The sequence below is a fragment of the Sceloporus occidentalis genome, unplaced genomic scaffold (assembly GCF_023333645.1).
Source record: "Sceloporus occidentalis isolate IW3139 unplaced genomic scaffold, rSceOcc1.0.p SCAF_62, whole genome shotgun sequence".
Classification (NCBI taxonomy): Eukaryota; Metazoa; Chordata; class Lepidosauria; order Squamata; family Phrynosomatidae; genus Sceloporus; species Sceloporus occidentalis.
The window spans coordinates 5102288-5128241 of record NW_028317042.1 but is presented as its reverse complement, the minus strand read 5'-3'; the positions used below and the strand labels follow the sequence as shown (position 1 = coordinate 5128241).

Genomic DNA, 25954 nt, shown 5'->3' with positions numbered 1-25954 from the left:
ATCCATATAGATAGATATCTATATCTGAATAATCAAAATAAGCCAAGGGATCATCCATTTTATTCAAAAACAAACAATTTTTGAATACCTGGTTATTTAACATACAACAAATCTGCCTGTGGTCAGCTGCAAAAAGCACAAGGTCTGATCCTATCAACCTAATTTAGATGACCATGTACGCTTTTACTCTTTTGGATTAGTCTAAGGTAGTAGTATAAATGGGCCTTGTCTTACACTTATACCGTTTTTGTTTACGAGCAATTTTCTAATTCGGACACTAAATTCATCTTCAGAGAACTCTATTCTTAACCCTTTAAAACATATCACAAACTACGGAACCACAAACTCACACAAGAGTAAATAGAATACTCGCTTTCAATCCCGATGGGAATACACTCATTGTTTTTCTATTAATGGTTTGAAATATATGCATTTTTCAAAAGGAAAATCCACTTTTCGGCAGCAACCACACTTACATTTGCAGTACCGTTTTTAGTTATAAAAGTATTCCTCCTCAAAAAGTCTTGTATTAAGTAAAAAATGGCAAATATGTTGTCAGCTCATAATGTGCTATGTTGAGTTCAAATAGCATAAATTCTAATCAGATTTTATGTTTTAGAAACATTCACTGTCATTGTAATTCATCATTCTTTGATCTTCTCAACAATAACATCCAGTAGAGGATTTTGGCAGGGGTTAAATGTTCATAGCATTGTCTTCGTAGCTTTTGTTGTCCATTTCAGACAATCATTATTTCTTCTCTTTTTTTGTTGCCTTTTTTTTGTTCCCGCCTGAAGGCAGAGCAGCCTTACCATCATGTTTCACAGCAGCATTAGTCAGTGTGGCAGTTCCCGGGATGTATATATTTTGTCTGTAATCTGGAACATGTTGCAATGTGAACTGTGGACCATAGCAGGCACCAAGACCCATTGTCCCAGTCCCTCCTCCAAGATTTGAACCTTCAGCGGCCTCTGCAGTGTTAGAAAAGGGCAAAACACAAACACATATATTTTAACTTGCCAAACATTCATATGACTACCATTTTATCCTGCAGCCTAAAGGTGCGATTCCACTAATTTAGAATTTAACACTTTTTAAACCCTTTACAGAGTCACTTGGGCCCGCCCCTTTTATTGTCAATCACACGATTATGGCAGTAGACAGGAAGCAGACACCATGATTGCTTCTTTAATTTGTCTGCTTAAGTAATATTTCCTTCCCGAATGCCATAATCACTCCGATGTTCTGTTACCTGAAATCATTAAGAGCATCAAAACCGTGTATTTACAGTTGTGTGGAAAAGAAAGTACACCCTCTTTGAATTCTGTGGTTTTACATATCATCTGTTCCTTAGCAGGTCTAAAAATTAGGTAAAAACAACTTCAGATGAACAACAAAACATGGCATATTACATACGCTGTATCATGATTTATTTAAGAAAAATAAAGCCTAAATAGAGAAGCCAGGTGCTGCTAATCAAATGCCCTTGATTAATTGATTATCAGCAAGTGTAACCACCTCTATCAAAGCTGAAGTTTTAGCAATTTGCTGGTCTGGAGGATTCAGGTGTGTGTTAACACAATGTCAAGGAGAAACAATATGAGCGATGATCTTAAGAGTTGACGCTCATCAGTCTGGAAAGGGTTGTAGGGCCATTTTCACATAATTTAAAGTCCAAAATTCTGCAGTGAGAAAGATTATTCAAAAGTGGAAAACATTTAAGACTAGGGCTGCAACTAACGATTATTTTCATAATCGATTAGTTGGCCGATTATTTTTTCGATTAATCGATTAATCGGATAAAAAAATGAATGTAAATTTTTCATTTATTTAAAATAATGTAATAAACAAATTATATTAAATACAAACAGCATAATAAAAAAACTTTGATAAAATGCATTTCTTGCCTTTATTTCGCAACCAGCCCCCCCAATTTATGCACGTTTGAGCCCAGGCTTGCCACGCTGCCTCCCACATATGCCACGCCACGCTGCCCCCCACATATACCACTCCATGCTGCCTCCCACATATGCCACTCCACACTGCCCCCCACATATGCCACTCCGTCTCCCACATATGCCACTCCACGCTGCCTCCCACATATACCGCTCCACGCTGCCTCCCACATATGCCACGCCACGCTGCCTCCCACATATGCCACTCCACGCTGCCCCCACATATACCACTCCACTCTGCCTCCCACATATGCCACTCCACTCTGCCTCCCACATATACCACTCCACGCTGCCTCCCACACATACCACCCCACGCTGCCTCCCACATATGCCACCCTGCCTCCCACATATTCCACTCCACGCTTCCTCCCACATATGCCACTCCACGCTGCCTCCCACATATACCGCTCCACGCTGCCTCCCACATATGCCACGCCACGCTGCCTCCCACATATGCCACTCCACGCTGCCTCCCACATATGCCACTCTGCCTCCCACATATGCCACTCCACGCTGCCTCCCACACATACCACTCCACGCTGCCTCCCACATATGCCACTCTGCCTCCCACATATGCCACTCCACTCTGCCTCTCACATATGCCACTCCACGCTGCCTCCCACACATACCACTCCACGCTGCCTCCCACATATGCCACCCTGCCTCCCACATATTCCACTCCACGCTGCCTCCCACATATGCCACTCCACGCTGCCTCCCACACATACCACTCCACGCTGCCTCCCACATATGCCACTCCACGCTGCCTCCCACATATGCCACTCCATGCTGCCTCCCACATATGCCACTCCACGCTGCCTCCCACATATGCCACTCCACGCTGCCTCCCACATATGCCACTCCACGCTGCCTCCCACATATGCCACTCCACGCTGCCTCCCACATATGCCACTCCACGCTGCCTCCCACATATGCCACTCCACGCTGCCTCCCACATATTCCACTCCACCCTGCCTCCCACATATTCCACTCCACCCTGCCTCCCACATATGCCACTCCACGCTGCCTCCCACATATGCCACTCTGCGTCCCACATATACCACTCCACTCTGCCCCCCACATATGCCTTATATACCCTATATGCCTTATACCCCCAGATATGTCACTCCGTCCTCCCCAGATATGCCTTATACCCCCCAGATATCTCATAGTCCCCTCATAGAGTCACAGACCATACTTTTATAAATAAGTACTGGGTTAATCTTCACTGTCCCCAGGATTTAGATTCCCCTTATTTTGCCCCCCTTTATCTCTAACTGCACCTTAAGTTAACTTTAATAAAATTAACCCTCAGTCCTCATCATTAAATTAACCCTAAACACCCCATTAACCATAACTGCCCCTAAATTAACCCTAAAGACCCCATCAACCACAGCATCCCCTAAATTAACCCTAAAGACCTCATGAACCACAACAGCCCCTAAATTAACCCTAAACATACCATTAACCAAAACTGCCTCAAATTAACCCCAAACACCCCATTAACCACAGCTGCTCCTAAATTAACCCTAAACACACCATTAACCATAGCTGCCCCTAAATTAACCCTAAACACCCTATTAACCATAGCTGCCCCTAAATTAACCCTAAACACCCTATTAACCATAACTGTCCCTAAATTAACCCTAAACACCCCATTAACCATAACTGCCCCTAAATTAACTCCCACCTCCCCTAACTTTCAGCAGCCCAAATATTAATTTTATACTTACAGTTAGATGAGTGTCACAGCCATGTGGTTCTGGCCTTCTGGGAGAAGGAAGGGGCGGGGCCAGTTGTCACAGTGATTACAGGGAGGGACTGGTAAGTAGGAGCTGCTGCTGTGAGTCAGACTAAACGGATTATATAATGAGGGGGATTTTTCAGAGCTTTTGCTCTGAAAAAACCCTCATTTAATAATCGATAAAAATCGATTCAACTAATCGATAATGAAATTCGTTGGCAATAGTTGTTGCAGCCCTATTTAAGACAGTTGCCAATCTTCCTAGGAGTGGACATCCCAGCAAATTCCCCAAAGTCAGACCATGCAATGCTCAGAGATATTGCATAAAACCGAATAGTTACATCTCAGACTCTACAGGCCTCAGTTAGCATATGACAGTATAATAAGAAAAAGACTATGGTATGGTTTGTTTGGAAGAATTGCCAGGAGAAAGCCTCTTCTCTCTAAAAGGAACATGGCAGCACGGCTTAGGTTTGCAAAGTTGCATCTGAACAAACCACAAGACTTCTGGAACAATGTCCTTTGGACAGATGAGACCAAAGTGAAGATGTTTGGCCATAATGCACAGCGCCATATTAGGCGAAAATGAAACACAGCATATCAGCACAAACACCTCTTACCAACGGTCAAGCACGGTCATGATTTGGTCTTGTTTTGCAGCCGCAGGACCTGGGAACCTTGCAGTCGACCATGAACTCCTCTGTATTCCAAACTATTCTAGAGTCAAATGTGAGGCCACCTGTCCAACAGCTAAAGCTTGGCCAAAATCGCTTCATGCAACAGGACAATGATAACCAAACACACCAGAAAATCTACTACAGAATGGCTGAAAAAGGAAAAAGTCAAGGTGTTGCGATGGCCCATTTTATTTACCTAGTTTTTAGACCTGCTAAGTAAGCAATCATTATTATGTCCTCATATGTAAAACCATAGAATTCAAAGATTGTGTACTTTTTCACACAACTGTAAGTAACTATAATCTAGCTTCCCTTGATTTATTCTCCTGCCCCACCTTATCCATCGGAACTAAAATTATAAATGATCTAACATGGGTTTAGCTCTTCTTTTTCATATTTATACAATCTCACTGTTTATGCTGGTACATATAAAACACATTTAAACCCTGCATTAGACTTGTTTATTGTATATCTCACTTAAGGCTGATGTGTACTTCTATCACCACTACAGTTTTAGGTTACTATGATTGGAAAAAAAAATGCTGGGTTTAATGTACGTTTCATAATTCTGCATTTTATTGTTGTTCTTTCACCTTTTCTCTTTTATCTTCTGTCTTCATCCGCATCTCCGTGGACGTAACCTGCCACAAGCTTCCACCAAAATAGTGGCGCTTCCAGTGATGTCCTCTTCCCCAATCCTCCAATCGGGGAGAGGACGTCGCCGAAACGCCACAATTTTGGCAGAATTTTGTCTGCTTCGTCAGATCGCCAAATTTTCCCAAACTTCTGTAAATTTGCAATTCGTATAAATCCAAATGCACAAGTCTAGTTGAGACTATTTTAATAATAATTATGTTCTGTAGTTTAGAATTTTGTAAACATACCTGTTGCAGAGGCCAAGATCATTGCTTGAAGCCTTTCTGTTTCAACAGGATTGTTTGGCCATACTCCAGCATCTTCAGAAGGCTGTGCTCTAGATAACCAAAAAATGCCTGTTATTTTTTCAGACTATTCTGTGTTCAGCAGCATAACTACAGGCGAGTCATAGTTCTCTGTATTCATAGGATGTCAAGTGTGATGGAGTTGCATTTTACTGTATTAAAATAAATGCAGGCATTTGTTAGAAGATGACACTTATGTCTCCTCCCCAGGCTAACTCTACTGAAACCAGGAAGCATTCATATGTACACTTCTTGCACATGCTCAGCTGCACTCCTTTTTTTGTCAGTGGTAGTTGAACTTCAACAAAGGCAGTTGGAGAGGTGTTAAGTGACCCAAATGTCTCATTTTCTAACTCCTATAACTTAAAAATATACAAATTTGTAATTTGCATGCAACACTGGAGCCCATACACAATGGATTCCAATAGACACTAAAAATAAAAATACAATTGTAATGGTATGATTAGTAAACTCACAAAATTGTACTCACCCACTAGTGCTAGGCTTTTGAGCTTGCGAAAAATGCCAATCAATGTTAGCTTGTGCCTGCTGAAGAAAGCACAATGTGGATTTGTCATTTAGTCATTTGTCACACAAACTTAGAGGGATCATCTCCATATAATGTTGTAGGTTCCTTTAAATGTAAAGATATTTATTTCTACAGCTTTTATCCCTACCTTTATCACACTAGCACTGGGTAGACCAGTGCAGGCTGAAGGTAGATGCCTGGTTTGGCTCTGAGTTTTGTGATGAGCATGAACCAGAGCCAAGAAGCAGAAAAATAGAAGATTCCCTTTCCTGCAAACAGTCTTGTTATTAGACTGCCCACTGATGTCGGTGGGCGGTCCCGATGACGTTGGTGGGAGTTTCGGCTGATGTCGGTGGGAGGTCCCACTGACATTGGCGGGAAACACCCCCATTTAAAGGGCAGATGGGAGCGGGGCGTGTCAAGACCCAGAGGATTCGGGTGTTGACCTGGAGAAGCGGAGCTTCACCCGTTGATCTGCAGGTCAAACCCGGAGAGTTCCCAGTTATGGTTATTAGTTTACTCTATGGATATATTATTTGTTTAGTCTGTGGATATGCACCCACTTTGTGTGTCAGAGGGGATGCTGTCCCCTGGACCTGCTGCTCTAGGCCTAAGCCAGAATGTGCCACAGCATCACAGTTGCTGCACTGGAGATTATGGATCTTCCTCTAACGGGCCCTCAATAAAAGGAGTGAGGGTTTTTTCAGAGCTCAGTCGTACTGCTCCTTTGCGATTCTGCTGGCATATAACGTCATATTTCAGGGCTCAGCACACTAGCAGATCCAGGGGTGGGGTAACGGGGAAATTGAAGTAGAGAAAAAGTGGTAAGTTCTGATACCTGGACAACCTCTTTACCTCCCTAACCTCTAGGAGATAGTGGGGTCACCCCCTGCAAGGTACATCAAAGACAAACTGAAACGTCCTAGCATAAATGAGCTGCGTGTATGTTAGTGTCTAGGTATTCAAGTGTGTGTGAGTATACAAGTTTGTGTCTGGGTATGCAAGTATGTGTCTGGGTATGTATGTGTATCTGGGTATGTTAGTGTCTGTCTGGGTATGTTAGTGTGTCTCTGCCTGGCTATATATGTGTATCTGGCTTTGTATGGGTATGTTAGTGTGTGTGTATGTTAATGTCTGTCTGGGTATATATGTTAGTGTCTGCCAGGGTATGTATGTGTGTCTGGGTATGTAGTAGGGTAGGGTGTGTCTTTCTGTGTATTTTAATATGTTTTTGTATGTTAGTGTCTGCCTGGGTATATTAGTGTGTGTGTCTGGGTTTGTTAGCATGTGACCATGTGTCTTTGTTTAAGTATGTTAGTATGTGTGTGTCTGGTTGTGTTAGTTTGAGTATCAGGGCATGTTTGTGTGGGTGTCAGGATGTGTATGTGTGTTAGTGTCAAGTATCTAGTTGTGTTGGTGTGAGTGTCTCGGCATGTGTTAGTATGAGTGCACCTCCCAAGGTCAGGCTCTGGATCCTCGCCTGGCTCAGCAGTGAACCTGTGAGCACCACAACATAACAGTGAGACACCTCAGCAAGGAAAGTGATTGGGAGAAAGTTCAGAGAGATATATAGTAAGAAACTGAAGAGATATAGAGAAATATATAGGGTGGAAATAATGAGGAGAAAGAAAGGAAAGACATAGAAAGAAGAGAGATGGAAAGAAAGGAGAGAATAAGAATTAGAGATTGGGAAAAGTTGCAGAGAAAACAAGAAAGGGAAGACATAATGAGAAGGAGGAGCGGTGGAAAGAAATGGGAGCGATAAAGAGAAGAAAGAAAGAGAAGGAGCAATAATGAGAGGTTAGAAATAAAAAAGAAAGATGAGAAAGTGAGACAAAGGAGAGATAAAGAAAGATGGAAGGAGACCTGAGTGCTGGGGCCATTCCTTTGTGCGCAGTCAGGGTGCTGGGCCAGTCCTAAGGGTGTTATGCTGTTCTGTGGATGCAATCTTGGTGCTGGGGCAAATCCTATGTGTACAATATGGGTGCCAAGGCTGGCCTTAGGGGTGTGTGACCTGTGATGCCTGCAATGTAGGTGCCGTCAATGCAGGGGGTTGAATAATGTGTATGATATGCTGACATGACTCTGTCCCCAAGTAAGTGGTATACAAGGGACAGAAAAATTAGTTTTTGCGTAGAGTGACAAAACGTCTTGCATCAGCCCTGGTAATGTGTATTGTCATGCTGTGAAACCATAAAATCACTATGAAGCAGTATAGTATGAACCTGAGTTACCAAAATCCTTCTTTTATGTACACCTGAGCAAGTTAGCTACCATCATGTAAATGACATCTTAGTAGAAAACCACTGAGATATCATTAAATAAAGTTTATCTTATTTGGCTAGAAAACTGAGCTACACTGAAATGTTAGATCTGTAATGAATGGCGTCTACTATCTGGGCATCAAATGCAGTCCTTTGATTTTCAGGTGGGCTACAGGCTTCAGATCTGGCTCCAACAACTCTTAACTTCGATACAGAAACGAAATGGTAGAAGTCTATGCCATCATGCCCAACAGGTCAATTACTAGGATGGCTTTAACCTAGGTTGCTTATATTTGAATGCTCATAAAGACCGATTTTAGACTACTATTTTGGCCTTTTTAATAAGCCAAGGGTTTAACTTGAAATAAATGGTAGAGGAAGGCAACAACAGACTATGTGACAGCCTTTTGACTATATGTTTTATGCAATAGGGTCTTTAATATGCCTTGGACACCTCATGGACACACACTGGCCACCTCAGATGAAGTCAGTGCCCTGCCCAACTCTCAATATTTAAACCCCTGACTAACTCCTCTATTAGACACCTATGACGTATACCCTATTTTCCAGGTGTATAACTAGAATGTACAACATTTCCTTTTATATAGACAAATACAACATAAATAAAAGCCTATACAACTATGAAAATATATTGGTAGCCTACAGTGTTATCTCTTTTTAAGGTTTCACTAGCAATAGTAAGTGGCCAGAGGTCTGAATAGTGAGAAAGAATTGATCGAGAACTACACGTCAAATCAGCTCATAGCTTCCAGCTCCTTAACAATACCCAGTTACTATAGCAACTGTTTCCCATTTGTTTACCTAGGAATCCATGTGCTACTTCCCAAATGCAGAATACATTGAGTGTAAGCGACTAAGGCAATATCAGAACACAGAACAAAAAGCATCGCTAGACATAGCAGATAAATTAGAACAGGAGGAAACAAATAAGATAGATTGAGGTTCACATAAATAGACTGAAGCTAATGGTAGGTCATCCTACATTTTTTGGGTCCTGTCAAAATCAAGTCTGTTTTGGCATACAAATACTGTCTATGCACAATTTATTACACTGTGTACAGGCAGCATTGCGTTTAACCTGTGTACATACCTAGGAACTTGTGGGATGGGGCAAGGACTGCCCACTGACCTCTGGGGTGTTCTCGTTGACGTCAACGGACATACCCGCTGACATCGCGGAAACACCACCATTTAAGGGAGAAATGGGGCACAGAGTGGGGAGTTTCAGGACATTGCTCCCGTGACCCAGAGGATTCTGGTATTGACATGGAGAACCGGAGAAGCAACACTTCTCCCGGGGTTCTCCAGGCAAAACCGAGAGTTCCCAAGCAGGTCTGTGTATGTCTGTTAGATATACAAAGCCTAAATGCTAGTAAGTGAGTTTTAGACACCCCAGGTCAGAAGAGGGGGGAATCTAAAGTAGATGGAGTCATGCAGCACTGCCCCACCCTTTATGTCCCAGGACACCTGGAGCAAAAGTTGGCAAGTAAGGTAGGTATCAGACTTCTAGTATAACTATGAAAAGCTGAGATATACAGTTTAAATAGAAAGAGTAATGAGTGATAAAGGGTAAGTAATGAACAAGATATAAAAACTCTTGAGCAGCCCAAAACATTTTGGAAAACAAACTACTCAATGCGCAATTCTGTCCAGAACAAGTTCTCCAAAAGGGACTGTATAGAAGGCCCATAAATCAACACAGAAAAGACTGCCTAGAGTCCTTAGCTAGTCCTGGCCCAATAAAAAGCACCAACTTTAACTAAAAACTAAACATGGAATCGCAAGTAAAACAACAAGAAAACAAAAGTCTATCGCTTGCTTAAAATCTTTAAACCAAAGCACTCCAGATGGTCATTGTTCCTCTGCAGCTAGTCATCTGGCAGATATTTAGAATTGAGGTAGAAGAGGCACATAGCTTGACCCGACCCTGGCTAGGTGCCAAGTTGTAGTCCAGCAAAGAAAACCATGCAGAGCTACCATGGCTGCTACTGCCATTTACACATCATGGACAATGTACACATCCCAATGAACCTCTCTATACATTGCTAGTCCACAGTCCCAAATTTGCTGATACTAAGAATGTTTAGTCATTTTTTAAGTAAAAAAAATGGAAAAAGTCTGAATATAAGATGACCCTATAGGAAAAAAGTTTTACCAGTAAATGTTAATTCATCTAAACTATCTTTTTTTAATAAAAGCTATGATTGAGAAAAATATTTTGGTTTTATTTCCTTCTATTTTCAAACCTGCCCCCCAGTTATGCACATCTGCCCCAGAAATGCCTTATACCCCCTATATGCCACCAGGGCCGGACTGGCCCACCGGGATACCGGGAAATTTCCCGGTGGGCCGGAAGGTCCGTGGGCTGGGCGGCCGGCAGACTTACCATGAAGACAGCCGCTGAGCGGCTGCAAATGGCAATGAACGCCTCCCTCGGTGCCAGGGGCGGGCTGGGCAGGGGGGCAATTGCCCCCCAGGCTTCCCGAAATCTAATCAAAGCGGCCGCTGGGTGCTGATGCGGCCGGCCGGCGATCAGCACCCAGCAGCCGTGTGCGATGGCCGTCTAGTGATGGGAGCAGTGTGAGGGGTGAAAGCTCCGCCCCCCCTCGCACTGACCTTTCACCCCTCACGCTGCTCCCATCACTATGCGGCCATCAGACTGCTGGGAATGTAATCTGAACGGCCGGTGCGTGCTGATGCCGCCGGCCGCCTCTGCTTTAATACTTTTTTTTACTTTATATGGCAAGCCGATCCAGCTTACCATATAAATAAAAGAAAAGTGTTAAAGTAGCTCCGGCCGGCGGCATCAGCACGCACCGGCCGTTTAGATTACATTCCCAGCAGTCTGATGGCTGCATAGTGATGGGAGCAGCGTGAGGTGGAAGCTCCGCCCCCTCGCACTCTGACTGCTGCAGCACCGGATGTCAGGTCAGTGGCGTCCTGTCAGCATAGAGGAGAACAGTGTGCAGCTACCAGGAAGTCAAGAGAAGTAGAAGGTGAGTAAAATAATGTATTTTTTGTACTGTATAATGTTTTTTGTATTTGTTAAAAACAAAAAAAATCGGCATGTGTGTGTATGTAAGTGTGCCCCCTATATGCCACTCTGCCTCCAGAAATGCCTTATACCCCCCTATATGCCACTCTGTCCCATGATATGCCTTTTAACCCCCCTATATGCCAGAGTTGCATATAGGGGTATAAGGCATTTCTGGATGCAGAGTGACATATAGGGGGTCAAAAGGCATATCTGGAGGCAGAGTGGCATAAAGGGGGGTTAAAAGGTATATCATGGGGCAGAGGAGCATATAGGAGGGTATGAAGCATATCGGGGAGGCAGAGTGGCATATAGGGGGGTATAAGGCTTTTCTGGAGGCAGAGTGCCCCATGATATGCCTTTTAACCCCCTTTATGCCACTCTGCCTCCAGAAATGCCTTATACCCCCCTATATGCCACTCTGTCCCATGATATGCCTTTTAACCCCCTATATGCCAGAGTGGCATATAGGGGTATAAGGCATTTTTGGATGCAGAGTGACATATAGGGGGTCAACGGCATATCTGGAGGCAGAGTGGCATAAAGGGAGTTAAAAGGGATGTCATGGGGCAGAGGGGCATATAGGAGGGTATAAAGCATATTGGGGAGGCAGAGTGGCATATAGGGGGCATATCATGGGACAGAGTGGCATATAGGGGTATAAGGCATTTCTGGATGCAGAGTGAGGGTATAAAGAGAGGGAGGCAGAGTGGCATATAGTGGGGCATAAGGCTTTTCTGGAGTGCCCCATGATATGCCCCATGATATGCCTTTTTAACCCCCTTTATGCCACTCTGCCTCCAGAAATGCCTTATACCCCCCTATATGCCACTCTGTCCCATGATATGCCTTTTAGAGTTTGCAGAGTGGCATATAGGGGGTTAGAAGGCATATCATGGGACAGAGTGGCATATAGGGGTATAAGGCATTTCTGGATGCAGAGTGAGGGTATAAAGAGAGGGTATAAAGCATATCAGGGAGGCAGAGTGGCATATAGTGGGGCATAAGGCTTTTCTGGAGGCAGAGTGCCCCATGATATGCCTTTTAACCCCCTATATGGCAGAGTGGCATATAGGGGGTTAGAAGGCATATCATGGGGCAGAGTGGCATATAGGGGGTATAAGGCATTTCTGGAGGCAGAGTGGCATATAGGGGGTTAGAAGGGCATATCAGGGGGGCAGAGTGGCAAGCCTGGGGGCAGAGGTGCATAACTCGGGGGTAGGTTGTCAAATGAAAGGAAATAAAAACCAAACATGTCTCAATCATAGCTTTTATTAAATATGGAAAAAATAGTCTACATGAATTAATAAAGAAATAAAAGTTTCTTACCAGAATATCATGAAGAATAATGTGATCAGTGTTTTGTTCCACTAAATAAAATGGAACTCTTTCATCTAACAATGTTCGCAGTAGTAAATGTTTTGATCCTATTATGTGTAATGTATTTCATTTATTAGGGCCTTTTAACACTTTTGCTTTCTGGCATTTTAATACAAATAATGAGATAAAAAGAATGGCACATAGTGTGACTCGGGTGTGTATAAGGGGTGCGTGTGGGTATAAGAGCTTCACCGTGAGATAAACTATATGGGGCTGGTCTCCAAATTTTTCCAGGGCTGCTTTTCAGTCCCAGTCCGGCCCTGTATGCCACTGTGCCCCATGATATGCCTTTTAACCCTCTAAATGCCACTGTGCCCCATGATATGCCTTTTAACCCTATATGCCACTGTGCCCCATGATATGCCTTTTGACCCCCTATGTGCCACTATGCCTCCAGAAATGCCGTATACCCCTATATGCCACTCTGGCATTTAGAGGGTTAAAATGCATATTATGGGGAAGAGTGACATATAGGGAGGTTTAAGGCATTCAGGAGGCAGAGTGGCATATAGAGGGTTAAAAAAGCATTTCTGGAGGCAGAGTGGCATTAAGGGGGTTAAAAGGCATTTCACAGAGCACTCTGCCTCCAGAAATGCCTTATGCCCCCCATTTAACACTCCCCCGCCCATTAATGTTTAATCAATATTTTTTTTTATTTATTTGGGGTTGTATATGGAATAATATCGACTAATATGCTGCCCAACTTATCATATAAAATATGAAATACAGCCCATATTTACTTTTCATATCTCATCTGATCGTGACAAACCTCTGAGCCAGACCAAGCAGAACCTTTTATAAAGACTCAGCGGAATCCCTAATACAACGTCTTTTTTCAGATATAAACGTGATTTATTTTCAAGGAGATAAAGACCTAGCGAAGCAAGAAGTTGAAAAAATATGCTCCGAACATGCGTCCCATGTCATCAAACAGATGACTTTGTGAAGCTATAGTTGTATATAAAATTGCCAGTCGTAATACATTTTGAAACGGGGCATGGGAAGGATATTGAGAAAAATCTAGTTTAGCATTTTTTTCTGGCTGACTTTCTTTGATTTGATTCATTAATAGTAACAGTTTTCCAATACTATCTAAATTATCTGTATTTACCTTCCTGGGGTGTCACAGCTGACACCATCAGCACACTATCCCTTAACAGAAACCTGTGCCGAGCGTCTTTATACCTAATCCGTCAGCATGGAGCCAGCGTTCCTGGGAAGACTCCAGGCTACCTTATGGTGGCCTTGTTTCCGGTGTATTGATGGTAAAATGTCCCTCTTGAAGAAGCCATTTGCTGATGAAATGTGTTGAGGGGAGGCTAATTGTGCAAATCACGTGCCCACACAATTGCATTTGATGTGGTGAGTGGCAGACAAACGTCCGGGTGCATAAGAGACATAATCTTTGTTCAACATGTATATGGATTTTATAATGTGTAAGGCATAGTGGAGATTGCACACAATATTTGAATGCAGGTAAGCATATAAAACACGTATAACACAGTGTGTTTTTAAAAAGACGCTACACATGCTGCTTTTCATTTTTTGGGATTTATGGCTATACGGCTAATCACTGGTGTCTGGATTTTATGGACCTGTGGACTTTATACCTATTGGACTTCTTTCTGGACATTTTATTTGTTTATTACTGTTCAAAGCTTTGAGCATACTATTGTTTTTCTTTTTAATATTTTTTTTATTAGTCTAATAATTCTGTATCCTCATTTATACCTGGTATTAATAAAGATAACTAACAGCTACCAATCAATTTTTTTAATCAACCACTACAATACTATGTAACATCCCATGAACCAGAAGCGGAACAATAGGGGAGAAGCTGGTGCAAGGCACCTCCCAAGGGGTCCGGCAAGGGAGATTATAGGATCAAGGGCCCACTTGAATGTACAAAAGAAGTGGAGGTGTGTGCAGAAGTAGCACAGACCTGTCATCTTCCTTATTTTTAATATAACCGCGTAGGACCTGCTGCGGCTTTACCAATACACCACCAGGGAACACTCGCCGCCCGGAATAAAGGTAAGAACTATACAGGGGCTGGATGAGACATGACAGGGGCTGTTGAGGACAATACAGGGATTTGGGGTACACTACAGGAACTGGGGGGTACATTAGAGGGGCTGGGGTGCATGACGGGATCATAGTGATATAACAGGATCGAGATGACATGATATGGGTTAGAGGGGGCATGACAGGGGCTGGTTGGGACATTTCAGGGGCTGCAGGGACAGACAAGCTGTTTGGGCACAAAGATAGAGCAGAGAAGCTGTTTGAGTGCACAGACAAGCCAATTGGGAGTGCAAAGATGGAATAGACAAGCAGTTTGGGGGCACTGACAAGCGGTTTGGACACAAAGATGGTGTGGAAAGGCTTTTAGGGTACAAAGACGTCATCAAAGGGCCTGTGCCTTTATGGGGCCCGGTGTGACCCCTTGTTCCTGTCTCTAGAAAGGGCCCTTTCTAAACTATTTTGAACTGGCACGGGGAGACAGGAACATATCAGGGTCACATAAACCCACAGTAAAAACGAGGCTGGTCAGACAGTATGCGAGCAGATGGAGATAAAACTACTAGAGAGGTGAGAGGTAAGCGGAGGAGGGCAGGAGGCAGGATGTATGTATGTGAGCAAGGATGTGTAATTGTGTGTGTGAGCATGGATGTGTACTTGTAATTGTGTGTGACATTAATATCTGAACCTTATTACATGTGCAAAATAAGTAGACTTTTTTATTCCAATGTATCTCCAATATTTTTTCACCATTTACATTAAACCCAACTTCACATGATAATGATAACACCTGATAACAATCTGCCCTGGCAGTATCTGGAGTTTTGCCATACAATTTACATTTTTGTACCAATTTCTTGGTTAGCTCAAATTGCCAGACAGGTGGCATATTTCTATATGCATAATTCCCACGGCCAAATCTAAGCCTTCATATTGATATGGAATCTTGTGGTTATAAGGCACCATAAGAATTATTACTTACCGTATTCTAGAGTTTAGCAAATCGTGCTGTTGTGTCAGTAGGGGAATCTTCACTGCTGAGCAGTCTTCAGTAAAGTTTATGGAAATACTGCCCTAAGTGAAATCATGCTACCCAACTTAACTTAATGGTTTAGCTTGTCAGAACTTGACAGACCTTCATTTAACCAGGTAAATATTATCTAAGAATATTTTTTTTTCCTAAGCTCACTTGAAATTTGTCATCTCTGTTTAATTTACCTATTTCGTTCGCTAGTTCATTTTGACTTTCACAACTGCACATTCCAAGCCCATGTTAACCAAGCAGTGGTTATAAACAGTAATTAGACACTAAATCCATCATAGTATTGAAGAACTTTTTGACCAAGCACCAGTAATGCAAGGCATCAGGCACGTTCACTTAAATCCCAAATTTGTTCTAGCGTCCTTCAAAGAATTACATACATACATACACCAAATATTTAACTTTAGACATTGTTACAAAAATTAAGGTGGACATATCATGAACAAATATATCAAAGTTAAACAACAGAATTAGTGTAAATATGTTGAGAATTGTTTCAAATGTGATGAAAGGAATAATGTTGTCACACACACTCTTGACACAAAATAAAACTGTGAAAATGTTTTATTATGAATGCATCGTACAATAATGGAATGCTGTTTGAATGACATAATTGTTGAAACAAGAACTTCATAAATCAAAATTGTTCTTACCCGTCATATGGTTCACATGATGCCTCAGTATTAATCTGAACTCGAAGACTCAATTAAAAAGCTTTACAAACCAGTTTATGCTGTTGACCAGGTTTAAGGTGTATAAAGATTTCTAAAATAAAAATCTATAAAGACACTATTTCAGTGTATTTTACAATGCCTCTTTTGTTACGTTGTGATTTTCTTGGTTTGCTGGTGTCGATTTGCAAAATCATCCTTAGATCCCGAAGTGGATAAAACTTACAATATATAAGGCACTTAATAACAAGTGCAGCAAACATAGGAGTAGATGTAAAAAAAAAATATCAAATGATTGCTCATGAAGGTTCCATAAATTGACAATGTCCTTATTTTTGTCCTTTTAAAAAAAGCATAGTTCCATATTTAGCAAAGTTGACCATACCTGTTTCTAAGAAAAAAAAGTCTCTTGAATGTTAAGTATTTTTTTTTTTGTGTGTGATAGATAATCCAAGCCTCTGGGCTATTTAGTAATTTTTTTATCTAGCTATTCCACTGTGAAAAAAAACCTCATTACCTCTGACTAAATTAGGACATCATATCATTCAGACTTACATATCGGTGAGCTAGTATTCAGTGGATGAATTGTGGACTTCAAGCAGACTGATACAAAAGATTTTCTGGGCCACATGTTGATATGTAATACTCCAGCTAGACGACCCCATTATAATCCTGGCAAATATGGCTGGACTAACTTTTGATCTAGTTCTTTCTATTATTTAAAGGGCACTGAATTAGCTTTCTGCATAAAAAAAAACGTTAAAATATATTTTTATTAGATTTGTTATTTTCAGTAATTGCAGTTGGTTTTGAGTTATATGGTTCAAAAATAAGGGGCCATGTTGCCTCCATTTTCAAAATTGTATATAGAGAAAGACTTACTATATTTAATAGCAGTTTTCAATAAAAAAAATCGTCATTTTACTGCGTTTTTGTTTGGTTGTGAAAGAAAAACAATTCCAGTACCAATAAGTAACCAAGTTGTTAAATTATGTTATTTTCTATGACTAACTAAGATGATTCTCATTCCCTAAAGTATTGGGATGAAATAAAAATAGAAATTAATATCACTTTCTGTTTAGTGACGCATAAAATAAATGCTAAATGTTCTAGTCTGGTTCTTAATTATACTTTGTACAAAACACCTAGTTTTAATATTCAGCAGATGAGTACAAATTAGAACACAACAGCTTAAATGCTTCCATAATGTGGACATTGTGATTTAAATAGTATGGTGCAATGGTCTGTGATGATATGGGCTGTGTATGTGTTCACCACGCTGCTCACAGATGCCATGAAAGATGAAATTCTAAAAGATTAATTACATTCATCTGGCTTGACTTTGGTTTCAAGTAATGGCAAATTTTGGGAGCTCACCTCATTTGAAGGAATGGAGAAGTTAGGATCTGGAACCAATATCCCTGGGGAAGAGGCGTTAGTAGTAACATGAGGTGGCCTCATAAACATAAACTCACTAATATCTGAAACTGGGGAGAAACAATGTCTGACCCTTCGATTAGATGGGATATTTCCAGCACAATCCACTCGAACCCCTATTATAGTGTTACAAAGGCTTGGATGAAGCTGAAATGTTCCATGTAACTTTGTTCCAGTTACCACTGTTTTTTTTTGGCTTTGTCGACAACAGAGAGGAAAATTCTTGTTCTCACATTTGTGAATTTTAATTCCGAGAGCTGCCAGACCAATTAATGATATAACCGAGATAACAATTAAGCAAACTATTAGATAAAGAGTTAGACTAGATATATTCTTTTTTTTAGAATGGTCTTTGACACCCTGTGAGATTTCTAGATCTTTGTCTTCTAAGGTCATCATTACTGTAACCGAGGTTGATAAACATGGTTCACCAGAGTCCTTAACAATAAGAAGGAGCTCATGAATGTTTGGATCAATATCCTGAATAGCCCGTTTGGTCTTTATTTCTCCAGTCCTCAAGACAATACTGAAGAGTGTTGGATCTGTTGCTTCAATTATGTTGTATGAAAGCCATGCATTACGACCAGAGTCATGATCCACTGCTGATATCTTGCTTACCATAACATTTGGGCCAGTTGAACGTGGGAACTTACACTGTGCAACTGAATTAGCTCCAACTAAAGGGAATACAACTGTCGGAGCATTGTCATTTTGATCTAGAACAAAAACATGCACAACAGTCTTATTTTTTAGGGGCGGAGAACCAGCATCTGTAACTTCTATTTGAAACTGGAAATAATTTATTCTTTCGTAATCAAGTGGAAACTTTAGGTACACTTGTCCATTTTCGGAGTTGATGTAAATATGAGACGAAGAGGCATAATCATCTTTAGGATTGTGCAAAATGGAATAAGAGAGGCGGGAATTCTGGTCCAAGTCTGGATCCAAAGCAGAGACCGTACAAAGCAACTCTCCAGCATTGTTATTCTCTTCTACAAAAACTTCGTAAACAGGTTCAACAAACTGAGGAGCATTATCGTTTACATCAGATACTCCAACAGAAATAACTTTCACTGTGGAAAGAGGGGGATTACCCATGTCTCTTGCAGTTATTGTTATTTGATACTCAGAAACACTTTCTCGATCCAGCTGATCACTTGTGATTAGGGAAAACTGATGCTCAAAATCTTCCCTGACTGTGAATGGAAGATTTTTGTCTACTTGGCACTGTACCCTTCCGTTATCCCCATGATCTTTGTCTTTTATTGTAATAACTGCGACTACTGTTCCAGGTGGTGAGTCTTCCGGAACAGAACTTGAAAATGCACTTATAATCATTTCTGGAGTATTGTCATTTACATCAATGATATGGACAATTACACTGCAATGTTCTTCCATAATAGGGCTTCCTTTATCTCTAGCTTCAATATCAAGTTCATAAACTGAAAGCTCTTCAAAATCCAAATCACCAAGTACCCGTATTTCTCCAGTTTCTGAATTAAGTTGAAAAATATCACTCAAAGCTTCTGAATTGTGGCTGCTGAAAAAGTATTCAATTTCTCCATTTGGCCCTTCATCTAAATCTGTTGCATTGAGTTTTATGACTAGGGAATTTTTAGGGGCATTCTCTTTAAGATGCACATTATACGAGGGTTGATCAAATGCAGGGTGGTTATCATTGGCATCTAAAACTATTATGGTAATTTGCATGGTGCTAGATCTACATGGCACTCCACCATCTTCTGCTTTCAGTACCAAGTGGTGGACAGCTGTCTGCTCCCTATCTAGAGCCTTTTCTAGGACTAATTCTGGAAATTTACTTCCATCTGTGCGCTTTTTGACTATTAAGGCAAAATTTTCACTTGGGCTAAGATGGTACTCCTGCAAAGCATTAGATCCTATATCAGGGTCTTGTGCATTTGGAATGAGGAATCTAGCACCAGGGGATGCCAGCTCATTTATTTTTAAAGTCAGCTCATCACTCTGAAATCGGGGAGCATTATCATTAATGTCTAGTATTTCAACCTCAATTCTGTACACTTCAACTGGATTCTCTATAGCAAATTTAAGATTTAAGATACAGGTAACACTCTGTCCACAAAGAATCTCCCTATCTATTCTGTCGTTCACCAATATGGCTCCATTGTTTACATTTACAGAAAAATATTGGGAGTCAGAATCAGAAAGTACCTGAAGATTGGCAGCCACTAGTTTTGCTACATCAGTTCCAAGGTCCTTGGCGATATTTCCAACAATTTCCCCCCTGTTTAGTTCTTCAGGGATAGAGTAACGGAACTGTGCATATGTAAGATTTACGAGCAGCCACAAAAGGAAGAGATGCAGCACTCCTACTTGCAAAACACGGTAACCTGCTGGATGAATCATTGCAGAAATGCCTTGTTTGATGATACCTCTTTTTTCAACGCATCCTGGAAACTGAGCTGGTAATCCTTAGGAAAAAAGGATGGAATCGAGGCTGATTTGTAATATCGTTTTCCATCAGACAGAGAAGGTAAAATCTAGCTGGCAACAGAAAGGAAGGAGGAGCGTGCACATATCAGCCATTGAATTTTACGCAGCACAGCATTGGCTATAGATGAGTTTTAGTGTATCCAATCACAGTCCGTTTTTCCTTAAAAATATTTCCTGTGTACTAGAATAAGTCTGATATTTTTAATGAAATCATATGCAAAAAAAATCTAAGTATCTCAGCAAAAGCTGCTATCTGACATTCCTGTTAAAATTCACTTTACAAACAATTTTAACACTCTCATTACCTTATGTTCAATACTTGGCATATTTAACTCCTTGCATTCCAAACAGAAATAAGTTACTCAAGGCATGTTCAGGCTACACAAGATTAAACACTATGCAAAGATACTACTATATAAAGCAAGCTGTTTATATTCGTAATTGTTTGCTAGTTGCATATATTTTACAATGTGAATTTTTAAAAGCGTCCAACAATTGACAAAATAATCTATCTAATGATTAATAGGTTATGAATGAAATGAAGAATGAGTGGGATTTGAGAATGAGTCATTTAGAATATGTTTTATAAACAGAAGGAAATATTACTCCTACAACACAATCTGCTGTTGTGTGTCTGAGAGCTAATTTAAATTATCAAATCACAAGTGCCAGCCTTTTGGCAGATTTTTGAATATACCCAACAGGCCTCTTTCTGTTTTTTAATCGTTGGTAAGATTCACAAAATTGAAAGAAATACAAAGAGAACTTCCGAAATGAATGCACAAAACCTGAGGCTGAACCTCAGAATCAGAATTAGTTACATATTTTGTTTGATGCAAAATGTAAGAAAGCCTAAAGTACATGAAAATATACTATATCCTGTCTTCATGTAGTTAAAAAAACAAAACAGTACTATTTACAAAATAATGAATTTTTAAGTATAATTTTGTAATAATTTGTAATAAACTGAAACAGAGACAGATGATCCCTACCTATTCACTTTTGTTTTAATAATTCAGTGGTATTATTTTTAATCTTTCATAGATCTGTTAGAATTATAACACCTTATAATCAGAATCAATGCTCTTTAACTCTTTTAGATCAAAAGTGGCCACGCAGCAGATCCAACATCCAAGAAAATGCAGTTAATACTTGCCATTTAAAATCTTGCCTGCAGTTTACAAAACCTATTTCCTTCATAATGCAGCCCAGACGTCTTACGTAGAACAAATCCTTAATAATATTCCAGTGTATAGATGGTGGCTGGAGGTTTCTGCACTGCTTTCTTGTGTGTTTCCACGGTCTAGGGTAGCTTTTCTTTGACAGCGTGAAAGCAAATGAGAAAGAAGAGGGGAGGGAACCAGTCGTTCATAGGAAAAGGGGGAAGGAAACAAAGAGAATTTAACACAATACCAGTGCCTTAAACTGGCTGGTTTTGCCGTCTTCATATAAAACTCAAAATTCTTAACATGTTGTGTTGTAGTAAAGATACATTGTTAAAAATTAGCTATTATATACAGAAATAAATGACGTTTACGAGAATGTTGTCATAATTTGCTCTTAACGCTTTCAATTTGTGGACCGCCTAGGAGCGAGTCTAGAAGGAATTTGTGGCAAACTTGCTTGATGGCTAAATAATAAATTCTACAAATAATATAGAATGTAAATAATTTATCGGTGAAATAGATGTATATTCCACAGCAAATTTGATTTTGTATAAAGGTGGAATCTCCATTATCTAAACATTCAGAAAATACAGTACTGTGCAAATGTTTTAAGCAGGTGTAAAAAAAATGCAATAAGAATGCTTTAAATATAGTTAATGTTAATAATTTCTTTTTTTTTCAAATTGCAAAGTGAATTAACCACTCCTTGCCTTCAAAACAGCATAAATTCTTCTGGGTACACTTGCACTTTTTAAGCATATAGTTAAACGTGCGACTAAACAATTATACAAAACATGGTAGTAGGGAAGACTTGGCCAACTATAGACCAGTAAGCCTTACATAGTAGTTGGCAAATTAATGGAAACCATGCTAAAGGATAGGATTGTTAAATATCTGCAAATAATCTTTAGCATGATCAGAAATAGCACAGGTTTACTAAAGAAAAATCTTGTCAAATTAACTTCATCTATTTTTTTGACTGGGTAACTAAGATAATAGACCAGAGAGGAGCTGTAGATATAGCCTATCTAGATTTTAGTAAGGTAGGCTCCGGACACACAAAAATAAGAGGCGGGACTGCATGATCTGGCCTTGATTATTGTAGGGGTCATGCTTGACCTATGGAGTGGGGGTTTTAGTCAGTTAGGGTTAAAGGCAGTGCGTAATGGATGGGCTTTATAAGGAAGGTGAGGCGTCGTGGCCTTCCTTTTTAATTTGATAAGAGCAGAGAAGAGTTTCCAGAAACCCACAATCTCCTGAGTGTTCCTACCTGCATCTTCACTATGGCTGAATTGGAGGGGCTGTTGTCAAGGGTGCGAGATTCAGCTCGGGACCTCTTGGCTGGAGGAGCGACTGGAGCAGCTGACCGGCGGTTCGACTCACCAGACAGACGACGTGTTGCAGGGACCTGTGGTGCCGCAGCTGAGGGCTCCCAGGACGTGGAGGACTCGACCACCAGTGAGGCTTAGTCCTGAGATTTCGGTGATGGAGGCGAGCAGTGAGCAGGTTCCCAGTGAGACGCGTGGTCCCGGTGCGGCGCAGGTGTCACGTGGCTTGCGCGGTGCCAGCGAGTCGGAGGGATGGCGGGAAGATGACAGAAGGCAGCGGTGAGCAGGAGGGGGAGTGTCTAACTGTCTGGAGGTGCACAATGGCTGTCTCTCCGTCATGGGGCCGCTTTCTTCATGTGTAACAACGTTTGTGCTCAGCTTGATCTCTTGGTCGGTGAGGCTCAGGTTAGATGGTTTGGTTTCAGGGGTAAGTCTTGGGCGAGATTCTGTCTGAGTTTTATTACAGGGTCGTTGAGGCAGCACCCCCCCCCATATCTTGGTGTTGCCATAATCTTTGTGCGGTTCCTTTCTGGGTGTTGATTAGGAATATTAAATGCAATGTGCTACGATTGTGGACTCATTTTTCTGGTCTTGTGGTGATCTGGTCCCATATCAAACCTCTGATTGATATGTCGAGGTTTGGTGGTGTTATTGTGACACTGCGGCATTATTTTGTAAAGATGGGGTACATTTAACCGATATTGGCTTTGATGTTTGGTTGCTGGACATTAGAATTGGTTTAGAGAAGGCAGTTGCTCTGTGGAGGAGCCAACAAGTGGGGTTGAATGCTTTGACCGTGGCGGGGAACTTAGGTTCCAGTTGTGGTTTTATGGATGGTTATTTGTGGTTTCTCATCCGAGGTATGGAAACCGAGGTTATTGTGAAGTGTCATGGGCTTTTTCCCACAGGCAGGGTCCCAAGGGAAAGAGGGGGGCGATGTGCTTACTCCACGTGCTAGTGCAGATTACGGCTCATAGTAGGGGAACGCAGCTAAAGTTTGTGACAGTTCCCGGAGTGTTGTGGAGGGACCCTAAGTAATGAAGGTTACAGAGTTACAATATAATGTATGTTTTACGTTTTAAATAAAGATTTTATGTGTCACAGTGCTTTGATCATAAATAAAGCTGCGGCCTTTTCAAAATCCACTCTGTTGTCTGTGTTTTATTTTGCAAAGTCAAATAATTTGTTTGTTAAAATAGTAGCAGGACCCTAATCCCATAGAAAATCTGTGGAGGGAGCTGAAAGTCCGAGTTGCCAAACGTCAGTCTCAAAACCTTAATGACTTGGAGAGGATCTGCAAAGAGGAGTGCGACAAAATCCCTCCTGAGATGTCTGCAAACCTGGTGGCCAGCTACAAGAAATGTCTGACCTCTGTGATTGCCAACAAGGGTTTTGCGTCCAAGTACTAAGTCATGTTTTGCAAAGGGGTCAAATACTCAATTTATAATTTATTTGAAATGCGGTATTCTGGATTTTTTTGTTCTGTCTCTCACTCTTCAAATAAACCTACCATTAAAAAATCATCAGGGGATCAAATTATTTTTTTCTTCACTGTAAGTAACTCAACTATTCTTAAAAACATAGGAACTGGTATGCAGAAAAATAGCAGCAGGTTCTCTGGACTGATGAGTCAAAATGGGTGGATGGGTGTTTTCAGGCAATGAGGAATTATGGTGGAGGTTCCTTGCAAGTTTGAGGCTGCATTTCTGTAAATGGAGTTGTGAATTTGGTCAGAATTAATGGTCTCCTCAATGCTGAGAAGTATAGGCAGATACTTATCCTTCATGAAATACCATCTGGGAGGCATCTTATTGCCCCAAAGGTATTTTTGCAGCATGACAGCAACCCCAAACATACAGCAGAAATAATTAAGAACAAATTGTCTGTGATTATATGAAAAGAGAGAAGCATTCATTAATGATAAAAAGATACTATTAACATGTTATGAAGCTATTAAAAAAATATTCTTACTGTCAGGGCCGGCCCGACAATGGAGCCGAGAGGGGCAACCGCTCCAGGCGGCACTTTTGAAGGGGCGGAACTTTGCCGCCCCAAGCCCTTTTTGTATTATTTTTTAAGCGAAAGAGAGAGAAAGGGGCGCCGAGTGGTTTTCGCTTACCAAGCTGTCAGTACCTGCTCGGCGCCCCTCTCTCTCTCCTCTGCGGCGAGTCTTCCTGTTCGGTCTCGGTGCCGGCTTGTAATGCTGAGTGCCGGAAGATTTCCGGCGCTCAGCATTACAAGACGGCACCGAGACCGAACAGGGAGACTCGCCGCAGGACTGCTTAAAGGTAAGTACAAGGGGGGGGGGGCGGCAGGGACGGAGGGAGAGGAAGGATAGATAAGGGGGGGGCATTTTAAAATTCGCCCCAGGCGGCATTTTGCCTTGGGCCGGCCCTGCTTACTGTACAGCATTTTTTAACACCTACTGAAAAGTTTTGGACAGTTCTGTCACAATTAATGTATGAAATTCTGTTATTTCTCATCACAGACTGCAATGATCAATGATGCTTAGCACTTCCAGCCAATGCCAGGACTAGCCCAATTATCACTATGAAACAGAATCGACATAAGCCTGAGCGTTCCATCCACACATAGCTGTTTCAGTTTTGTTAAAGCTCATTATTGTAGGACACAAATAACTTTGACCCATGCAAGTGAATCTGAGAACTTTTTACTGCTGCAGTAAAGTCTCAAGTATTTTTTGCACCAAACGGTAACAGCAAACAGTGAAAACACTTAAACTCCAAGAATAACAGATTGTAATCTGAGCTGAATATTAAAGCTTAACAAAGTTCTTATTCTGTTTGTATAAAATGTCTAGCTCTCAACAAACAAGGTGATGACATTTGTTGAGCTAGAAATAAGAAAAGTGACATTGTTATCGATGATACGATTGACCCAAAAATATTTGATATTCATGGTAACTGTAACACCCTCAACATAACCTTGTCATGTCTCTGTTATCTTAGCCCCACAAAATGCCCCACAAAGAATCACACAAAACAGCACTTTTAACCCTGTCGTGACAATTACTGATTTTATTTCTTGTACCCTTTGTGACAATGGCTGTTTTGACACAATTGTTGATTGCTTTCTACGCTCATTTTACCCCATGACGTGCCTGGGACATCAATTGTCATTTAGGGGATGCATTTTCATGACGTTAAATGTGTTAACAAGGCTCTACTTGTGCATAAGGTCAGAAAGGCTGACAACACTGGCGCATAGTACAAGGGAGGCTAAATCCACCTGGGCCTATAATCCATTTAGA

The 25954-nt window shown here is 41.2% G+C and overlaps 2 protein-coding genes across 2 annotated transcripts; both read right to left on the bottom strand.

Moving 5' to 3' along the window:
- Positions 1-750: 750 nt before the first annotated feature.
- On the bottom strand, positions 751-9305 carry LOC149287359 (protocadherin gamma-A10-like). The gene is made up of 4 exons (XM_089493042.1): positions 9261-9305; positions 5808-5863; positions 5261-5349; positions 751-971 (listed from the first exon to the last, which is right to left on the bottom strand). Exons 1-4 carry the CDS (start codon positions 9303-9305, stop codon positions 751-753), a joined length of 411 nt encoding a protein of 136 aa, XP_089349168.1.
- Positions 9306-17597: 8292 nt separating this feature from the next.
- LOC149287358 (protocadherin gamma-C5-like) lies at positions 17598-20102 on the bottom strand. The gene has a single exon (XM_089493041.1). The coding sequence runs from the start codon at positions 20100-20102 to the stop codon at positions 17598-17600; it is 2505 nt and encodes an 834-aa protein (XP_089349167.1).
- Between the last annotated feature and the right edge of the window lie 5852 nt (positions 20103-25954).